This window comes from Eptatretus burgeri, chromosome 15, assembly GCF_056783735.1.
Source record: "Eptatretus burgeri isolate ZD-2024b chromosome 15, Ebu_testis_v1, whole genome shotgun sequence".
Classification (NCBI taxonomy): Eukaryota; Metazoa; Chordata; class Myxini; order Myxiniformes; family Myxinidae; genus Eptatretus; species Eptatretus burgeri.
In genome coordinates this window covers 3,652,833-3,674,590 of record NC_140975.1, presented here as the reverse complement: position 1 = coordinate 3,674,590, position 21,758 = coordinate 3,652,833, and the positions used below count along the sequence as shown (strand labels likewise).

The 21,758-nt window shown below is 43.8% G+C and overlaps 1 protein-coding gene across 1 annotated transcript in view; it reads left to right on the top strand.

Annotated features, from left to right (window-relative positions):
- LOC147011341 (uncharacterized) overlaps nucleotides 1-21,758 on the top strand; it is an 86,559-nt gene that overhangs the window by 52,201 nt on the left and 12,600 nt on the right. Inside the window, exon 8 of the mRNA XM_085857171.1 lies at nucleotides 9,449-11,701. Within this exon, the coding sequence (XP_085713297.1) occupies nucleotides 9,449-11,701 (2,253 nt within the window). The remainder of the gene's footprint in view (nucleotides 1-9,448; nucleotides 11,702-21,758) is intronic.

Below are 21,758 nucleotides of genomic sequence, written 5' to 3'. Positions count from 1 at the left end.
GCCTTTCAAGAAAACACAGAGATTTTGCCACCCCAGGTGGTACCAATCCATGAAATTCTGAGGTCTGGCTCATGGACTATCTCCTTTGATTGGGGCATGACATGCTTCCACAAACCTTTATGGTGAAGACCAGATTCTGATGGTGACTAACAAAGTTTTTTTTTTTTTTTTTTTTTTTTTTTTTTTTACAGAGGACAGGGCCACCTAAACTCACTCCTGACTGTAATTACCCCCTTAATTGAGTTGATTGGACTTGAGGTTCACATGCTTTTTGTGACCAAAAAAATTTAATGTTGGATCATTTTGCTCAATAAATAAATGAAAAAGTAGATTTTTTTTTTGGTGTGCTATTTGTTTAATCAGATTCTCTATGCCTAATTAGGACTTGCATGACAATCTGATCCCATTTAGGTCAAATTTATGCAGAAAATCCTGAAGGGTTCACAAACTTTTTCTCACCACTGTACACACACAGGTAGTAGACAAAAAATGGAAACATTTGGGACACAGTATATTGAAAGCAATTGCTTTCACACAGGTGTGGCCCATGTCTTAAGCAAATAACATCCCAGCATGCTTAGGGTCATGTATAAAAATGCTGCACAAGCCTGGATGCCAAAAATTACGGCTAGTATGGCTGCAAGAAGAGACATCAGTGACTTTGAAGGAGAGGTGATTGTTGGGGTGAATTTGGCAGGAGCTTCAGTGACAGACAGCTCAACTTGCGAATGAATCACAAGCAAGGGTGTCTGAGGTAATGTTGGCATGGAACACCGAGGGAAAGACATAATCAGCAAAGGGCAACAGTGGGCGGAAGCGCATACTCCAGATTGTGATGTCCGTGCATTAATTTGAAGTAAAAGGCAAAGCATGCGAGCAACTGCAGATCAATTGACTGTAGATTTCAACCTGGGGCGCAAGTGACCAGTTTCATCAAAAACGGTCCAACGAGAACGCCACATAGCGGGATACCATAGTCGGGTTCCAGTGTACAAACTGCTCATCATACCTGGCAATGTACATTTGCGAGTCCAGTGGTGCGAAGAACATCGGCAGTGGACCGAGCAGTGGAGGAATGTGATATGGTCAGATGAATCATCCTTCACCATGTTCTCGACAAACGGACGAGTGCATGTGTGGCGCCAATCTAAAGAAAGAACCCTGAGTGTTTGGTCGAAATTCCGTCCCTTCCTGAACTCACCATTTCCTCTGTGATGGAATGTTTCTTACAGCATGTGCACTTCCTGCCAAAGTGAAGAAGTTCCCTACCCAGCTCAACACCTCTTCCACAACCGGTCCTGATGGCATAAGTGCTCGAATCCTCAGGAATTTTGCTTCGGGCCTATCATACCGTCTCTCCTCTCTCTTTCACAGTTCCTGCTTGGATGAGCAATGCCTTTGGAAAAGTAGCAAACTTCACTCTTATCCATCAGATAGTTTCCAAAACTGATCCTCTCAACTGCAGACATATCATCCTTCTCCCCCATCATAAGCAAAGTCATGGAGTCCATCATTTGGCTGACCTCAAGCCACATCTCTTCTCCAAGTCACTAATCTATGACAACCCATTTGGCTTCTCGCCTGGCCATTCTGCCTTAGATATATGTTATTCCTTCTGACACCTGGATATCCTGAACTACAATCAACAGGTTTGGGTCATCTTTCTGGATATATCTCGAGCTTTTGATGCTCTGGCATTCAGCTTTGAATTCTAAGTTGTCTTCCCTTGGTATTCAGAGCCCCCTGATGAAGTGGTCTGATTTCCTTTCTGAGCAAAGACAGCGGCTGGCCCTGAATGGTGTCCTTTCCTGTGATCTTTCCCTTTCGGTTGGGGATCCACAAGGCAAGGGAGCATCTTAAGACTGATGCTGTTCTTGATCTACATCAATGATGTAACTGATTTTCTTGAAAACCAAATTTCGCATTTTGCCAATGACTCCACCCTGTGAAGCAAACCTTATTGATGGTGAGGCCAACTCCTGCTGAATCCCTTTCTTCATACTTGGACAAGGCAAGTCGTGAGTCAGCTGCTTGGAACATGCCATTCATTGCCAGCAAGTCATATGCTCTCACACTGATCGGCAATCAAACGATCCAATCCACTTCTCTGGACAATCATTGGAAGAGATGCAGTTCCCTGGAACTCCTTGGCCTCACTATTTGCCATAACGTTTCAAGGGAGGATAACATCACCTAACGAACATCAAAGGCGATTTGCCATCTTTGTATTCTCCATAGTGCTAAGACATTTATTTCGGAGTCACACCGTGCTCATCACAGTGTACAAGGCTATCATACGGAACTTCCTGGAGTACAATTTCCCCACTCTCAGCTGGTGCACATGCTTCCCATCTTGATCCTTTTGAGGTAGTTCAAAACAAGGCCTTCCTTACATTTGGAATCTCAAGACAGGAGACTGATTCCCCAGTGCTGTCATTCTCACCGCTGGCAAGTTGGTTGACTTTTTTTCTTTTTTTTTGTTAATGCAAGCTTACATGTGGCCTTGCTTTTCCTGCTCTCTCCTACCTCTGCCCTCCCCAAGCCATCCCAGGTCACATGCATTCCTCAATAAGCATTCATCCTGCTTACCCTCCTAAAGTACGTTGTTGTTGTTCACCTACAATATCACCACCTTAGTCCTCCAATTGTTGAATCATCTCTCCAAGTGTACATTGTCCTGTCCGTCTCACTTGAGTCTTTCAAATGTGCTTCCCATCACGACCTCTCATGCATTCACTCATCCGCATGCATGATCTCTTCTACATGTGCTGATTCTTCGTTCTTTGGCCATTACTTTTTTATCTTTGCCAAAACGAAGTTTTTGCAAGATATGTTAGTCAGCTTGTATGTTTTTTTATTTTTTTTATTTTTTTTATTTTTTTGTCTGTAATCACGTATCGATCACTCTGCAGAGCACAGTTATCATTGGAAATTTTTGTAACTTCGCATATCAGAGTCCGAAAGAGGTCCCTTTCAGCGCATAAAATTTTCAAAGTCAAAGGTCAAGGTCACTTTGTCGCAAATCAGGGGAGTCGCCGAAACCCTTATTTTTGAGTAATTTTGATCGGATCGTCTACAAACTTCATGGGAATATAGTTCATGGTCTGGCGCTCAGCTGATTAATTTTTGGTGGCGATTAGCCTTGACCTTCATGGTTAGCACTGGAGGTCGAAAGTTTTTGACCCCAAGGTCAAATTTTTAAATCTTAGATACCATATCAAGTAATACCTCATATGAAAGCGCTTGATAAGTGCTTTCCAGATCTGTCAAAAGTTTGACGCTATGACGTCATTTGATGACGTCATGACGAAAAAACGGATTTTTCATGAAAATTTTATTTCCTCAGTTCTCATCAAAATCTCTTGATATTTCATGTACAACGGTCTTGGAGAGATACCATTAACCGTATGGAAATATAAAGGTCAAGGTCACAAAAAGGTCAAGAGCATCAAGGTCGACGAAACCCTTATTTTTTGAGTAACTTTTAATCGAATAAATAAGTCACTCATGTTCATATTTTGGCAAGATACTGGTCACCCTGGGGGTGACATTGGTTTATTTTTTCTTCTGTTAACTCCACCTTGTGTATGTCCACCCTCCCCTTCCCCACCGACTACCATACCGCATGCTGCCTTTTGTCGTTTATCTCCTCTATGAGCCTAGACTCCATGAACCATAAAAAAAAATACTAGAAGGGCACTCTTCGACGTTGCGACATCGCCAGATATGCCTCCGCCCACATCATTACATAATTATACATACTTGTACCATGTTTGATTTAAATCACTGAACCCAGATTCAAAATATTAAATAATTCTGCCAGCTAGACCATCCATCTGATCAGGTTGAAATTTATAACATATATTCCACATTTCCACTACATCATAACTGTAATGCTTCACATCGATTGATGAAGCGGTTCAAGAGAAATTTTTTTTTTTAAGATTTCCGTTCAGTTCAATATTGCTGCCAGACCATGTAACCTATTAATTATTTGTGAACACCTTGGTATCCCCAAGGATTGGGGAACATGTGTGTTAAGTTTCCCCTCAATCTGTCAAGCCATTCTGGAGAAGATGATTTTTAAAGGTTTGAGGGTAAATCCAAGATGGCTGCCAAACCAGGTGATCCATGACATCAAATGTGGAGCACTTTTTGTTCCTCATGGATAGATGATCATACCTGTAAAGTTTCGTCTCAATCTGTTAAGCCGTTTCAGGGAAGAAGATTTTTGAAAGTTTTATGTTAAAAACAATGCAGTTCCCATAGCACGTGATCGATGACTTGGTAAAAATTTTTTGCCAATTACAATTTAGCCCGACACGACCCTCAAAAATGTTCATACTGATCGGAAAAAGCATTTGACATGATGATGTCATCATGAAGCCACGTATGACATCATCAAAAAAATCACATAGGGAGTACTTCACATGTGCCAAGTTTCAATTTTTACTATGGAGTGGTTTCGGAGATACAGAGGTCCAAATTTTCCCTTTTTTCCAACATGGCTGCCACACCACGTGACCTATGATGTCGTAATTATCACATAAACATTATACAGGAGTAGTCGCACGTATGGTGAAAAATTCGTGAAATTTATATGGTGAAAAAACAAACCATGTCGCCCCGCTTCGATCGGACACCTGACCCACAACGTCCTCTTTATCAAATCAAATTCAGAATGGGTGACTGATTAAGTCTTTGAAGTTTTGTGTTGATCAGATAAGGTTGGTCTTTTTTGTCAAACATGGCTGCGAGACCATATGACCGATGGTGTTGAAATTTTCAACCAATATTCCCCATGCCGAGTCGATCGTATTAAAATAAATATATTTCTCTGAAACCTCTTGGCCTTTCGATGTCAGACTTTGCAGTGATGATCCACTGCTGTTGCTGCAAATATTTTATATAATAATATTTAAATATTTAATCGCCACATTGGCTTTCAGGAAGTAATTAAACAATTATTTATCTGAAACAGTTTAACCTATCAATACTAGACTTTGCAGTTATGATCCACTATCCTTGCTGCATACAGGTGACTTAACAATGACGTCATCAGTCACATGGTGTGGTAGCTGCATTGGTTTCAAGGAAAATATAAAAAAAATTATATCTCGGAAACCGCTGTCGCGATCGATGCCAAACTTTGCAGTTGTGATCCACTGCCTTGCTTCATGTAATGCAACATGATTCACATCGATGCATTAAGCGGTTTTGGAGAAAAAGGTTTTTTAATTTACCATTTTCAAACTGACATGGTTGCCAAACTACGTGACAAAATATTTTTGAAAATTTGGACTCTGTCCCTGATTTTGTAGAGGATCACGTGTGAAGTTTCGTGTTGATCGGTTAAGGTTCGTTTTTCGATCCAATATGGCTGCCACACAATGTGACCTATGCTATCATAATTTCCGATATGTATGCAGCAATGGTGTTGGATTGTATTTGGTGAATTTTGCTTCGATCGGATAAGCGGTTCCAGAGAAAGCATTATTTAATATTTTTCTTCAATCCAATATGGCCACCAAACCACATGATGTATCAATTATTATTCATCACCCTAGTTATCCACAAGGTATGAGGAATAGTTGTGTGAAGGTTCCACTCAATATGTCCAGGCGTTCTGGAGAAAAAGATTTTTAAAGGTTTTAGGTTAAATCCAAGATGGCTGCCAGACCATGTGACATCATAGTTATCAAACTTTATTCACCACGGCTTGTCGATCATTTGTGTGCAGTTTCACGTTGATCTCTGAAGCAGTTCTGGAGAAGGGAAAAAAAATTTCCTTAAAAAAAAAACATGGCTGCCAAACCACAACCGATGATGTCATAAATAATTTTCTGTCGAGCAATCTATCCCCAGGTGAACCTCACAAATTTTCATACTGATCAAATGCAGCATTGTACGTGTCGAATTTTGACCGGGATACCACTTCACCGATGACGTCATAGTCAAATCGCTCTTATTCCCCATGCAGAGTAGATGCCAGGTGCCATTTCAATTTTTTCCCATGGTGCAATTTTGGAGATCGAGGTGCAAAGTTTTTTTTTTTTCTTCCGTTTTTCCAATATGGCTGCCACTCCACGTGACCTATGACATCATAATTATCATTAAAAAAAAATTCTGCATGAGTAGTCGCATCTATGGTGAAAATTTCTTGTCAATCGGAAAAGCGGTTGCAGAGAAAACAGAAAATTTGTATGGACAGACAACCCAAAAACGTAATGCTACCAGCGAGTTCTTCACCGGAGGCACAATTAGTGGGGTACCATAGTGAAAATATCGTTACACGGTGGACAAAAGCACAATTTTTTTCACCAAAGCATCTCCATGGTATGCCTTCGAGAAAAAAAGTAAGCTCCAAAAAAATGATGATGGGAAGTGTACTATCTGACGTCATTATGACGTCATCAGCTTATTATTATGTAATCATATTAAAAAAAAATCAATGACTTAGAACTAAGGTGTTAAGTGCATTTTGACATCAAAATATATGTTTCCGAGGTCAAGGAATTCACTGCAAATGTCATTTTTCTTCTTAGACCATGTTAAAAAGATTTATGACATCATTCTGACATCATCCAGCAAAGGAAAAACTCGTATTAGATCCGTCTGCACATAAATTCATTTGATTAGTTAACATCCACATCTCGAGACTAGTTCATAATAATATTCCCGTTGAGTTACAGAATTTAAAACACCACTAGAGCATTTTTTTTCCAGTAATTTAGACTGAGCTATTATAAGTTGCACTTCATCATTATGCCGTTAGCTGGTTTAATAAAGGGGTAAATGACACAAAATTATAGATGTTGCATCAAATGAATATGCATACACATTATACAAATAATCGTGATTCTGTCCCAGTTTGTACCAGTGATTCCTTGAGATGCAAAAGAATATTAGCATGTCGGCCTACATGTTGTTTCTTCTATCATTATTTTTATTACCTTGTGCAAGTGCACAGTGACAGCTCCCACTTCCTCACGCAAATAATTCATTGTTCAAAATAGAAACATGCAGAACTGGAATAAGTGATAGCTATAGTGTCGGTGATGAGCTGTAGTTGCAAGCAACTTATTTCTGACAGTTGCAACTGCAAAGTTCTGTGCAGGGTTGACCAGCTTTTGTGCACTTGCAACGACTGACACAACCGGCTTCTGACTTGCAACCATATTTGATGAGCTCTTTGCATGCTTTAACTGCTTCCGGGATGGTCATCCAAACAGGGACCCAGTGGTCATTCTGCATTGTCCATCCCCACCGCTCCGGGGAGGGAACCGGAGGCTGTGCCTGATGACTTGTGGTCCAGATGCCACCTTGATATACCACCCTCTTGATATGTTGGAGCAAGGCATCCTAAGTTAATAAAAATGAATTAACTTGTCAGTTCTGATGTTGCCATCATGTACCAAGTTATTTTCGTTAAAATGTTACAGTTGGAATGTTCATAATTTTCATTTAAATTTCTTAGAATATTACCTACATACCAATTAATGAATACAACTAACCAAGAATCACATTTCAAGGATGGTTATGTTACTGAATATTGCCTTTGAAAACTAGTGTATAATTTCATGAAAAGTAAAGGTCGATTTCTTTATAAATAAAAAAAATGAATAGAGGAGGGTAAGCCTAATAGATACCTGAGTCGGGGGGATCTTCTCCAAACTTCTCTTTTTCTTGCAGAAGAGCTCTCTGCGTGCATCGTTGACAGAAACTAGATTGCTTGTCACGTCATACATAAGCACTGTAAATCGTTCAAGACACTGGATGTGTGCTGATGAGAGGTCAACCGGTTGAAATGGATTTTCTACAATGTGAAGGAATGCACCTGTCACATCGCGATGAGATTTCCAGACCTTCCAAGCACTTATTTTTCCTTTATCAAGGAAGCAAGAAGTAGTGTCACATCCTGTGAACGTGTACTACGACTGGAGTGCTTTACGATTAAAGTTTACTGTAGGCCTAACTTTGGGTGAGGCCTAATGTTACTTACAGTGAACAATAGCCCGAGCCGTAACGTTAGAGCCTAACTTCTCGGCTTAGTTACTTACACTACAGTTCAAAACACTCACAACACCCAAATTGTTCGGCTAAGAAAGAACCAACTATTTGGGTGTGTTTTCTTTACATCCTAATGTCATTTACTATACCTGTCATAAAATTTTGGTCCTCTTTGCTTTTACTGTGAATTACTACTTTCGTGATCACGGTGACTGGCAACGAATTGAAGACTAAGATACGTACCGTACAGAAGAATGAGCCCACTATAAGCTGGTGAAAAATGCTAAATTTGAATAGCTAGACTAAGATCGCCTGTATTCCCGGGAATGTATTGTTTAAACATGGTGTTAAATCACATTTGAGACCGGGCACCCTTGCATTTATCCCCTAATTGTTATGTTTTGTTTTCATTTGTTTTGTTTTATTTATTTTTTTACTCATTTGAGCAATAACATCACTGTAACAAAGTGAGCTTAAAAAGGCTTATATATCAATTACCTGTTTCTTGATAAAAAAAAAATCTCGGGACAGTACTTCACAACCTTATACATTGTTAACATTAATGTTATACATTAATTTGTGCTTATATCTTGTTAGTCTATTGTGATGTCATTATGACGTCATTAATGCACTTCCTCATCCTGTCATCGGATTTTTTGGAGCTTACCCTCTTTTTGACCCTTATACATGATGGGCAAAGCTTTGCTCACAAAATTGTGCTTTTGTCCACAGTGTAACAGTCCTTGGCATTTTTGTTAATAAGGTACCTCACTATAAATCAACAAGAAAAGCATAGTTTCTCCAAGTAGTGGTTTTAGTTAGTTAACTGCGTTTGTGTAAACTGTGTTTTCGTTTATTTTTGGAAAGCGTTTCAAATGTAGTCACAGGCTGTTGACGGTGTAACAAAATAGATCCCCAAAACGCCGTAACAAAATAGATCCCCAAAACGCCTTTACATGTTATGCAATTGAAGCCACAGGATGTCATGTAAAAATCTGTGTTGTATAAACGGACAACGCGAGGACGCAGAGAAGGGGCATATTCGTGTTAAGAGAAGAAAGTGGAGGGGAGGGGAGAAGAGGAAGGATTTTGCAGGTGAGTTGTGGAGAAGGAAGACAATGTCCATCCATTGATGGCTAGATCAGCTTTTTTGCACTGTAGTTGATGGTATTGTATCGTTGAACGATTCACACAACTTGTCCAATTTGATATCAAGTGAATTGGACGTTTTAGCAATTTATTGGCCATTGACCAATATTTGTTGATGGTCCATTCCTGTATAGAAACTTGGAGCATGTCCTTGTCTTTTGATTTATTTTTATTTTCCGAGAATGCCATTCTTACTCCTATTTATAAAAGCTCGCTGAGATGACTATGTATAAATTGGGAGAGATGTCTGAAGGACTTTTATATTCTTTGTTTCCTCCCTGTTGCTCAGGTGCCTTCAGATGGTCTTGAGGCTTGTGTTCAGCTTTGTATCCGTGGCCTTCGTCTACAAGCCGAAGATGGTTGTGAAAGTGCGACAGAGGAGCACGTCTCTGCGATGGTGTCATTGTGCCTGACCCTTGCTTGCCTGATGCCTGATGATGCCGAAGTTGGCCGTGCGTGCCTCTTAACACATTTCTTTGAAGATATTTCGGTCATTACTTATCGAGCGCTTGAGCAGGCGAGCTCTAACTCAGAAGCGAAACCCACGTGCAGTAGCAGCCTACCACCATCTATGCGCTGTGAGTTGCTTCTTCTTCTCAAAGCCCGTTGGCCATTTGACCCTGAGCTGTGGGACTGGACCTCCCTCAGGCAACAGTGTCTAAATATGCTTCCCAGTGAGGAAACTGCAAAGCTAGTTCCAGCAGAAGGGGACTCCGTCAAAGAGGAACAAACCTCTCCTGGAGTTGAGGAGCATGAAGAAGAGGAAGACAAAGAGAAAAAGGATCGAAGTGGTGTTAAAATGCTGTCAGATGATGGCAGGATATCTTGGCGTGAGGCATTAGCTGCCACTAACTTGATGCCTGGCTACACGATCAATGCACAACATCAACACAATCAAGGAGGGACTGGTCTTGCTGCTTTAAAACAAGACATGCAGAAGTCATTGATTGATCGGCCTCAAATTCCTTCTCTTCGTACTAAGCACCGTTGCCGACTTTGCCGAAGAGACGTAGGCTCAGTTCGAATAGTTCGGCATGCCAGGAAGCATTTTGTCACTGGTCAACCAGGCTGTCCACTCTGTCCAAAGAGATTTTCAAACATTGAGGAAGCCACTTGGCATGTACGACTTCACCTTCGACGTGCACGGAAGGCTGCATTGTCAAGGACGGCACATGAAAAGCAGACAAAATCTTCACGCATGATACACAGACTAGTTGAGAGACCTCGTAAAAACCCACAGGACAAAGACTGGACTCCTGCATTGGCAGTGCCATTGCATCGAGAATCTGATGCAAGCAGCGAGAGTGAGCCTTCTAGCTCAAGTGGTTCACCACAACTAGCCCGACCATCATTGCACCGAAAGGTGAAGAAGAACCAGCTCTACGGTTCAGATTTTGTCACGTTCAGTGACGATGGTACCTCTGATGTGGATGACTCATCCGATGCATTCTTTCCACACAATGGCTCCCGGCGCGAGCGCATTAACGGTACCAATTTGACAGCCACAGAGGTGCTTGTGGATTATTTCGGTCCAACAATCGGGTGTGACGGTTACCTTCGGCGACACCCCTGTCCATCATTACAGTGCGATAAAGCATTCAAAATGTTCAAGACACTTGTGGCACATGTGCGTACTGTACATGCGATGAATGCAAATGTACAGCTGGCCATGGATGCGCTACAAGCCGGGCGTCGGCGCTGTTGTCGTTACTGTCGACGTAAATTTGGGAGCACAGTGCACCTTCATGATCACCTCTTCATCTCGCACTCTGGTCCAGCCCCTTATGGATGCCCGCAAATGGATTGCAGTCTTCGCTTTGAGTCCAATGAGGAATTGGTGAGACACTCTGCTTCTCATCTCAAGTACTGTGGTCAATGTGCTTTCCCAGGATGTGGCGAAATATTTGGACGAAAGCAGTTACTTTACCGGCACGAGGCCAGTCATTATGAGGTTCACGTGCCTGGTGAGACCAGTGAAGGGACAGAAACCTCTTCACCTCCATCACCACAGAGACCACGTGGGCGGCCCAGCTTACGAGGTCATCCTCCAAGCACTCGAGGCAGAATGAGATCTCTGACTAACACCACAAGGACTCCAAAGACCTCAACGGTACAAATGAGAACATCATTGAAGCTTCAGAAGCCGCTTAAGAAGCTATTTTGTGGCATTGACAGCTGCTTTAGTACATTTAACTGGCCTCAGAGCCTCCATCGGCATCTGGAAACTATGCATGGCAGACAGGGCCTTCCGTTGGTGCGCTCCAGGCATATTGTGCCTGAGGAACTTCGTGGCTTACCGACGAGTTCCCTATCACACAGCATCATGGATAGTATCAAGAACCCACCCAAGCCAACTCTTCCTGCACAAAATGCTGATATTTCGACTATTCTGAAGAACCCCTCACCCCACATTGAGAGATCTGAATCCCAGAGGCAGCCCCGGGGCCGGAGGGGCCGAGGCCGTGGTCGACCCAACAAAGTTAGGGAACCAACAACAGGGTGCAAGCATGACTGGGAAGCACAGTGGCCAGCAATCATGCAGGTGAGTGTTTATGAGGTGCTGTGAAACCCTGCTCCAAAGTGTGTAGCACAAGGTTGTAACATTTTGGGTTAAATTATTTCTTTTCTTTTTTTTTCTTAACCCTACTCACACAAGGCAAAAAGCTGGGTTAAGCAATTGGTTTATGTCCTTCTGTCCATCCTATTAGATTGTGATTGGGGAACAACTTATTTCAATAAAATATTATATTTTTAACACTAATATGAAGACGAGTTTTCTGGTTAACAGTAATTTGGCTCTCAATTTGCCTGCCTGGCAATCAAGAAAAATTGAAAATAATTCCAAACAGGAAACACTGTTTTTGAGGATGTCATAAATGGCACAAACAGCAGGCACAAATCACTCATGTAATGTGCTAGATAGGGTGGTGTCATTGACACAAGGGAAAATGTTGGTAAAACCTGGTATTTATTTATTTTTTTATTTGCCTTTAAACATCTTTAAACCTTTATTTAAGTTGAATGATATGCTTCAAGACTGTAGGAGACAGATTGTCGTCATGATGTTTCCAAGAACCATGATACGTATCAATATGTAGCATGAAAGGGTGTGGCATGTGAGACAGTACAGTATTGGGGGTTCTTTGAATCTCCTAAACTGCGACTCAATTGTCTTATTACAGTGTATAAGGTGATGTATAAGACTACTTCAGTGGTGCTAAACCACCAGATGTTTTTTTTTTTACGATCTTTAACACGTTGACTAAGCCTGGTGTTGGCTTAGTGACTAGGGTGGCTGGCTTAGGATCTTAGGGTCCTGAGTTTGAGCCCCGTTGGCTGCTGAATTAACTCCAGGTGGGGTTGACTCAGCCTGTCATCCTTCCGAGATTGGTGAAATGAGTACCAGTGTACTGGTAGAGGGTCACAGCATCAGCGGCACAACCGCCCTTCCAAGAAATGATAGCTACCAGGCAGCCGAGCTGCCATACGCAACAACAGAACACGTTGACTGCCAACTCTTATAGTATACACCACTCCTATTTGCAAGCCAAGTATGCATGTGCATATACAATGTATCCACAATTTACGTTCAAGATGCGTTCCTGAAAACCCAAGTGCAAATCAAAAACGTTTTTTCCCATTGGCATTATATTAAAAACTGAGAATGTGTTCCTGGGCAGTAATTTTCGGTCATCCCAAGCTAACCAAAGTAAATAACTAAAGACATACGAATTACATAAATTCATACAGAACATAACTATATGTATGAATAAGTCAATACTCATGACAGTAATTAAAACAAGAAAAAGAGCAATCAGACATTGTAGACCTTCACCAGGACTTTTTTGTGTGTGGTGTTTGTGTACTGGCGTGTTACGTAATTAACAAGACATAATTAGAGCCTACTTTCCCACCAACAACAATACGACCTCCATTTTGTCAATTTAACTAACCCACTAACTCACTCTACACTGACCCCGGGGTCCCTTGGGTGGGAATCACTCCCCCCCCCAATCACTCATCTTACCATGCATTCCACAATCACTCCATACACGCAGACCCGCTGGCCTCACTCACTCAACATGTTTCCTTTCACACCTCACAACTCTTCAACTCAGACATCACTGAATCCTGCCATTCCTGCTCACTAAATCCCCTAACTACCTCGTGCTCCCTCGTCGTCCCTTAAACTACAGCACGTTCCATTTAACACTACGTAGCTAAGCTACGTCCCCTCTACACATCCAAAGTCTGTCTCTGTCCTCAAACTGTCATTGCCCATTTCCCAACCTAAATCTCACTAACATCCCTCTAACTAATCCATTCCACGGGTCCCATGAGGACTTACCCCTGCCCCATGAAGCTGGTCTCGCTAAGCTCACCCTTCCCCCTAACTAGTGATCATCCTGTGCCCAGCAAGGGGGTCTTCCACCCTTTGCCTGGGAATCCTGTTCACTCGAAGCGAGGCTTGCTTTTTTTTTCTCACGCAGCACCAGCGTGACAATTCACAGCCGCGCACCTTTGGCGTGACGTCATGGCAGCTGTTCGCGTACCTCGTCCCTCTTGGACGGCACCATCCGGCAGGGATTCACCCCCCTGCCGGATTCCAACCATACACGCAGCCATGACGCCACTCTGCGCATTAAAAAAACAAGCCTCGCGTTTCGAGGGGTTCCCCACACGAACACATGTGCTCTGCCCGTTGGAGCTTAACACAAGCTCGCGTGGAGAACCCGTCCGGTCCAAATCCGTAATCCTGCCTGGCTTTTGTCCGTCGCGGGATCGGCAACATTCACCGCTGGCGTTTACGGACCGGGTTTCACTCCCGCAAGCGCGCACGTGGCGGCCTCGTGCGTACCACAGCACGCACCTCGTGCTCACTGCTGGGCAAACCCGGCGCGGTCCCCATTACAGCTACGGCCGCTACTCGGCCTTTGTCCCTCTGTCGCCGTCGTCGTCGCCATTCAACCCACGCACACCTGCGTATTACGACACCCACACATCTCTCCATGACATTCACACCGGGAGACGTGGTGGCGTGCTCCCGCATGCTGCCCGTCATCTCCCTCACACACGCTGTTCCTCTCGCACACCATGCTTCCTTCACACACGGCGCACTGGGAAGCACACACTCCGGCACACTCGTGACCACACCACTCACACACGGGGGCGCACTCACCCCTTTCACCACACACACCGGGACATTCACAACGGGGATTTGTGCCACTACAAGGGGTTCCGGGGTCTCTATACCCCCCAAGCTGCACGTGCACCTGTCCACAGCACTCGTCCCCTCGAACTCGCTTGACACGACCGAACCCACCTGGTCGTGATCAGCTTCAAGGGAGAATAGCGTCTCCCTCCGTTCCCGAAGAAGGCTATCCAGCTGCTTGCACCGGGTCACGAGACAGTCCGCCAGCTCGCCCCCATTATCTTCCACTAACTTAATGTATGTGTGTTCTGTTCCTTTAACCCCGTCTTTATCATGCAGTCTCTCCTCTATCTCCCGTGTCTCTGTACATTTTTATTTCTGTTGTCTCTTCGTGTCTATTTAATTCATTCTCGACTCGGTCTATCTCCCGTGTCTCTGGCAATACTTCTACTTCCTTCTTTGTTTCTGTTGCATCCCTTTTCTCCATTTTTATTTGTGTCTCCTTTATTAGGGTTGGTCCTTACTGTTCCTTCTTCCGACGAGTGGTGTCGATCAAGTCCTGCACCACCGACATTGCTCCTTGTGGTGCTGTCACACATCCCACCTTATTGCGTTGTTCTACTTCCTGGCTCCTTCTGAGTCGTTCCTCCTCTCGGAACTTCCTGAGTTCTTCGTTCTCCCTCCGTAGTTTTTCAATCTCCACGGACTCCAATCTTGCTCCCCATTTTAGTTGTTTAATTTCAAACTCACATTGTTCTTGTTTTCTACCCCACAGTTTCCCCTGCTCTTCATTTTCCAATCTCATCGTTTCTTTCAATTGGGTCATTTCCTTCCTGTGCTTCATTCAATGTTCTCTCTCGACTCTTCCTTGTTTCCTCTCCTGTCCTTCCTTCTCCAGTTTCATGCTTTGCTTCATTTGGTTAACTTCCCTTTTGTGTTTAATTCGCTGTTCTCTCATTACTCTTCCTTGTTTCATGGTTTGCTTCATTTGGTTAACTTCCCTTTTGTGTTTCATTCGCTGTTCTTTGTCTATCTCCTCGCACTCCAGCCTTGCCTTTTCTTCCAATTGGTCAACCTCGGCTTCATGTGCCTTTTGTTTTCTATCCCATTGTTCCTCTCGTTCTTCACTCTCCAATCTCGTTGTGTCTTTCAATCGACTGATTTCCTTCTCCTGTCTCATTCCTTGTTCTTTGTATTTCCTATTCCACTGTCTTCCTTGTTCCTCATTCTGCAATCTCGTGGTTTCCTTCAGTTGGCTGACTTCCTTCTCTTGTCTCATTCTTTGTTCTTTCAGTACTCTTTCTTGTTCCTCATTCTTTAATCTGGCCTCTGCTTCCAGCTGTTCGATCTGTAAAGTGTGGTTCCTCAACCTTTCATTCTCAGTTCTCTTCCTTTCCCCTTTTAACGTCCTCAGTTCGTTTTGTAATTTCCTCTCTTTGGTTTCGTCTTCCAGTATCTCATAAACTTTTTTTCCATTTTTCCTCACTCTCTTCATTCCTTTTCTTGCACATCTCATCCCTTTCCCTGCTCACCTCACCATACTCCAAGCTTGCTCTTTCTTTCAATTGTTCTCTATCTTCCAGTTCTCTTTTTACCTCCCCTTCCAAGCTTTTTCTTTTCCGAATGCCTTCTTCTACTTCTCGCTTTCATCGCTTTATTTCAAAATCGTGTTCACATTTTGTCTGTTCCAAATTTTTTTTCCATTCTTCTTCCATGTGCTTTCTATCCCTGGAGTTACTAATTCGCTCCTCCTCCATTCTCTCGCTCGTCCCTTGTTCCCACTTATGGATCCTCAATTCTATTTCCCCCACTTTTCCCTCTAGTTCCTTGGCCTGTCTTGACTTTTCCAATAGTTCTTTCTTTAATTGTTTTACTTACAGATCGTGTTTCCGTTTTTCTTTTTCGAGCTCGGTCCTCCATTCTTCCTTCAATTCTTTCCAAAGCCTGCCAATGTCCAGCGTAGGCATGCTTGACCTCGCCTGCCATGACCACGTGGTTTGAAACGGTGTCTGAAAACACTCGCCTCGTGACGTGCCGTTCGCCGCGCTATAAATAGCCGCTCGCTCCGTGCTGCGCTGAGGTGTGATCGCGCCGCCATTGTGCGACTCAGTTTGCCGGCAAAGTCCGTGCTCAATAAATGAGGTTGAGCTCCTCGGTGGATTTAAATTACAAAAAGTACCATCCCGGGCCATGTATTCTATATTACTACACATATCTAATACCCCCGGCACCCGCTCGCTTTGAGACTCCATCTTATTTCACGCAACGGGATTAATTTTAAAAAGCTCGTAATTTGGAGGGAATCGGGGGTCGCTCCACTCACCCCTGAACCGACTCCCGTGAATTTAGCTTGGACACGGGAGAGTTTGTTTCCCGCTCACTGACACCAATGTTGCTAGGAGGGGGATGAGTTCGTATCCCACTCCTGACACCAATGTTGCGAATTTGCGCCCGCCGGCGTGCGATCAGCCACGTGACTCGAATCGCGACCGCGTCGCCCACCGGACGGACAATTCAGTCGTGACCCTCCTGGGACTACCGCCAGAAACCAGTCACGGGTGGGGGTTTAACCCCACCACCACCCGGTCCGCAGTCCACCCGCGCGCGATAGGGTAAATCGCCGAAAGTCGATATACCTATGGTACTCGCACGGGTAATCTGCCGAGGGATGGGACCACGCCACAGGCCGACTCCGGACATGAACCGCTTAAGCGGTTCGTTCCGTATTACAGGGATAATCGAGCGGAGTTATCGACGGCCTTGACGGTTCCGATTAATTACCGGGATGTTGAAACCCACTACGAATCCCTTACGTGATGCAGGATGGAGAGTCAATTAAAAGAAGGAGACGAAGCAAAGTGGGAACAATTGGACAAGCACATTTATTCCGCACCACACGGCAGCACGGAAGGCACGTATAATACAGTAATACACCAAAAGCAATACACAGGAATACAATAAAACCAAAGAAACACACGTATGCAGTGGTAAAGAAACAAAAGCAATGCACAAACGCAGATCTACTACCGAATAGGTCTTACACACGGCAACACTTACACAGTTTTACTTCACAGACTGGCGCCACTCACTGACATTTACACAAAAACCCCAAAAGAAAAGAATTCGCGACTTCCCTGGGCGCGTCGTCCAGCCTTGGCGACCGCAGCCTCGAGTCCCTCCGACGTGGTGCACCGAGCTCGTGCCGCGCGTAGCTCGCGTCGTCCACCCGACAGCTCGGACGGGGTTTTTGGGGGAACTCGACTGGGTTTTGCCGCTATCTCGGTGCGGACGGGGTGGGGAATGGCAGGCGCTCCATCCAGGGACTGCACCGACTGGCTTGAGAAGCCCCGTGCTCAACCGAACCACGAACAGAACGGACGATACACACACAGTACTATCCTTGCTCCGACAGTCTCGAGCCTCTCCTAGTTTCGAGCTTCTCCCAGGGTGATCCGATGCACACACCAAGAGCAAGGACTCTCCACCCCTCGACAACCGACCGAACAAGAGCCCAACTCGAACCGGGACAAGGGAACAACCAACCAAACAAGAGCCCAACTCTAACTCTTCACGCCCACTCTTCACAATTCTCTTTCGGGCACAAACAACCAACGACTCTTCACACCCACCCTTTTGTAGGGTGGGGCTCCGCCCTTTGCCCTGTTTCTGGCTGGCTCCACCTCCCTTCTGGAAGCTTCCCAAAAAGGGGCGTGCCCTCTCGTTCCCCCCTCCCCGCGCCGTGCGGGGGACAAGGAAAGTCGGTTTTGGCTCGGGGCCAGGGAATTATTCCCCCAAAATCAGGCCCCCACCTTTTTCACCTTTGACCTCTGGCTCAAATCGCCCCTCCCCAATGCCAAAGCACGGGCGTTTTGGGCGGGAGATATTTAAGCTGCCACTCCGCTCCGTTGCATCCGTCCCGCGGAGATCGTGACCGCACGGTGCTCGTTGAATGGCGAGTGGCAAAGATGTGGTAGCGTAGTTGTGGAAGGTGGCGTCGTGGTGTGAATGGCGTGATTGTTGGCGTCTTGTAGTGAATGGCGTGATCGTTGAGATGTTGGTTGTGGCGATGTTCGTTGTTGTTCTTGCACCAAATTAACGACAGCAAAAGAAAAACGACGAACTGAAGAATCGCAGCCCGACTGGATCACATATATTCCCTCTATACAATGCGTTTGGGCTAACTACACATGAACTTACCGAACTATCTCACTTTAGGACCCTTTATGGTGTAATGCGAATTTCCACAGCCGTAACTATATATATATATATATATATATATATATATATATATATATATATATATATATATATATATATATATATATATATATATATATATATATATATATATATATATATATATATATATATATATATATATATATATATATATAAGCCTGGTGTTGGCTTAGTGGTTATGGCGGCGGCTTGGGATCCGAGGGTCCTGAGTTCAAGCCCCGTTGGCTGCTGAATTAACACCAGAGGGTTGACTAAGCCTGTCATCCTTCCGAGGTTGGCGAAATGAGCACCACTGTACTGGGTCATTCCATGTCAAATCATCAAAGAATTTGCCGTCATCTCTCAGATTTTTGTAAAACTTTGGGAACCAATTGGGACCCATGAAAAACGGCTAGAACTCAAATATTTTTGCTAACAGCCTCTTATTTAGTGAGATACAGACTAACGAACTTTGGACTAATTAGCACAATGTCGCGAATTCAAATGGCCATATCTCTAAAAGTATAACACCTAGACAGCTGGTTTTGGTGTCATTTTAAAGGTATTTTCATGCCCTATGAATTTGTCTGGGAAACATTTTCCTACCTCCAACCACAAAAAAGTTTTCACAAAATATAAACTTCAATCGTGAATCCCCAAAAAATGTATCCTTCAAATTTCCTCAAATTCATGCCAGAGGTACCTTATGATGTCAAGAAGCTTCCACATAAATTTTGTGATGGGCACTCCAATAGTTTCTGAGATATGAGCAATAATGTACATGTACGTATGGCATATAGGTTCGAAAATCAGCATTTGTAATGTATTATACAATCAATAAGTGAGTTCAAATACACAGTGTTCACTAACCTGACTTAGGCTTTCAATTTCCTCTTCAGTGCAGCAACAGCAGCACTTGTTTCTTCCCCTCAGGCCCAGTTGAAAATGAAAGTATATGATACTTCAAAGCAATTGATGGTCGTTCCCTGTGATCCCTGTCATGACTCGGTTAGAATGATTGTGTGTATATATATATATATATATATATATATATATATATATATATATATATATATATATATATATATATATATATGTAAAAATACCTTGCGTAGACAGTAACCATCTCCAATTTTGAAAATTCCTCCAAGAAAAAAAGTTATGACGTCAAAATATCTCCGCTAATGGAAATCGCCTAAAATATTGTGACTTTCACGGGACTTGAACAGTCCCGCTAACGTAGAATGAGCCGAAACGATGGAGGCGGTTTATCCTCTACAACCCAAAGATGGCGGTTCTAATCACTCTACCGCAAACGGGACGAGGAAGGTGGCACGAGTCGCTTTTCACTGAGTTGATAACGTTTATTTCTCTAACCAGAAATAACAAGACTCGGCAAGAAGAGGGATCCGGGGCGATTCGACGGGATGGTGGTGTGGGTTCGGGCGTGGGGAAAACACAGACAATTCCAATGAATATACAAATCTCAAACCCTCTAAGGTGCCAGGTACACACACACACACACACACACACACACACACACACACACACACACACACACACACACACACACACACACACACACACACACACACACACACACACACACACACACACACACACACAACGTAGCTGGTCCTGGTGGTCAGGCTGGCCCGTGGTGTGGACACAACAGTCCCTGGATTGGCGTTGGACGAGCTGGCCCTGCTCTCGTCAGGGGGGCAGGAGACACCGTGGTGCTGTCGACCTCCTGGTCTTGGCCCAAGTCTGCTCACAGCCGCCAGGGAACCAGTTCTGGCACCAAATTGCGAGCAGGAGATGGAGGCAGGTCCGCCCGCCGTTCGACCCCGTACTCCGAGTCAGCAGAACCCCAGAGCCAACCAAGGTGAGGCACGAGGCTCAGCAAGGCTACAAGACACGATGAAACCAGGGCCGAATCAGCGCAACAACACAGCACGCTCCCAGCACAACAGCCTCCACCAGAACAGTTTTTCTGTCCCGATCTTCTTCCTCTTCCTTTTCGACCCCGAACAGAACCTTTTTATCCTCCCGTCCTCGTCACTTCCAATCGAGCCGTTTTATTGGTCCTGCGCCGTCGCCTTTCTCCAATCGTGATCACGGGGCGGAGCCATCCGCAGCACTGTCCTGTGACGTCACGGCAAGCCTCCAGGGACTACTAAAAGGGGTTTACGCAGACACACTTACCCTATCCCGTGTCCCTATCTAATTACGTGACAATTATCATTTCCCCCTTGAAGAAATGGACATTTACTAGACAACTTATCACCACTGAATTGCTACTTATTACATCGACATCCTGGTAAACTCGAACAGCATGGCATACCTAATTAAACATCCTAATTACCCTTTGAATGCATACCCCCCCTCAAACGTAACAATATTATCTCCGAAACTAGGCAAGCTTTTTGAAATCTGTTTGCGGGAATCGAACAGGGCATTAGCCAAAATGAATTACTGCACATATGATACATCACTATGACGTCATATCAATTTTTATGACGTTATTCCTATTTTTTGACATTTTTTGTTTCACAACCCAGAGTTTTCATCGGATCTTCGTGAAACTTGCCATGCATATGCAGAAAGCCCACGTGCAGGCAGTAACCATCTCCGATTTTGGAAATTCTTCCTCGAAAAAAATGTTGACGTCGTAATATCGCCGCTAATGGAAATCGCCTATACCATTATCTCCGAACTTGGCAAGCTGTTTGAATTTTGTTTGCGGGAATCAAGCCGGGCATTAGCACAGATAATTTATCGCAAACCTGATACATCACAATTACATCATATTCGTTTTTATGACATCATCATTAAGAGGACGAGGATTTTAGCTCATTTGAGCTTGTTTGTTTTAGCACTGAATGTTGGTGGTATGATGTCATTGCTAATAGTAGATCATGTACTGAGTACCACTTGTGTTGTTTTTTTTCATTTTTGCTACTTGTCATTACCATTCAAAATGGCACATATGAATGCAGATGGTGGGAAAACTTCTCATGGAGAATGATAATGATGATCATGATTATTAAATTTGATTTATGTTCACCGAACTGCCAGCAGATCGTTTGTTACATTACTGGCATGGCAGCATCTTCTGTTTGCAATGCAATTGAAGTGTATGTACTTAAAAACTGCATGGGGTATTGTGTTCTATGAACTCTCGTTTTAACTGTAATTTATATCAATGTACTTGAATGTTCCATTCATC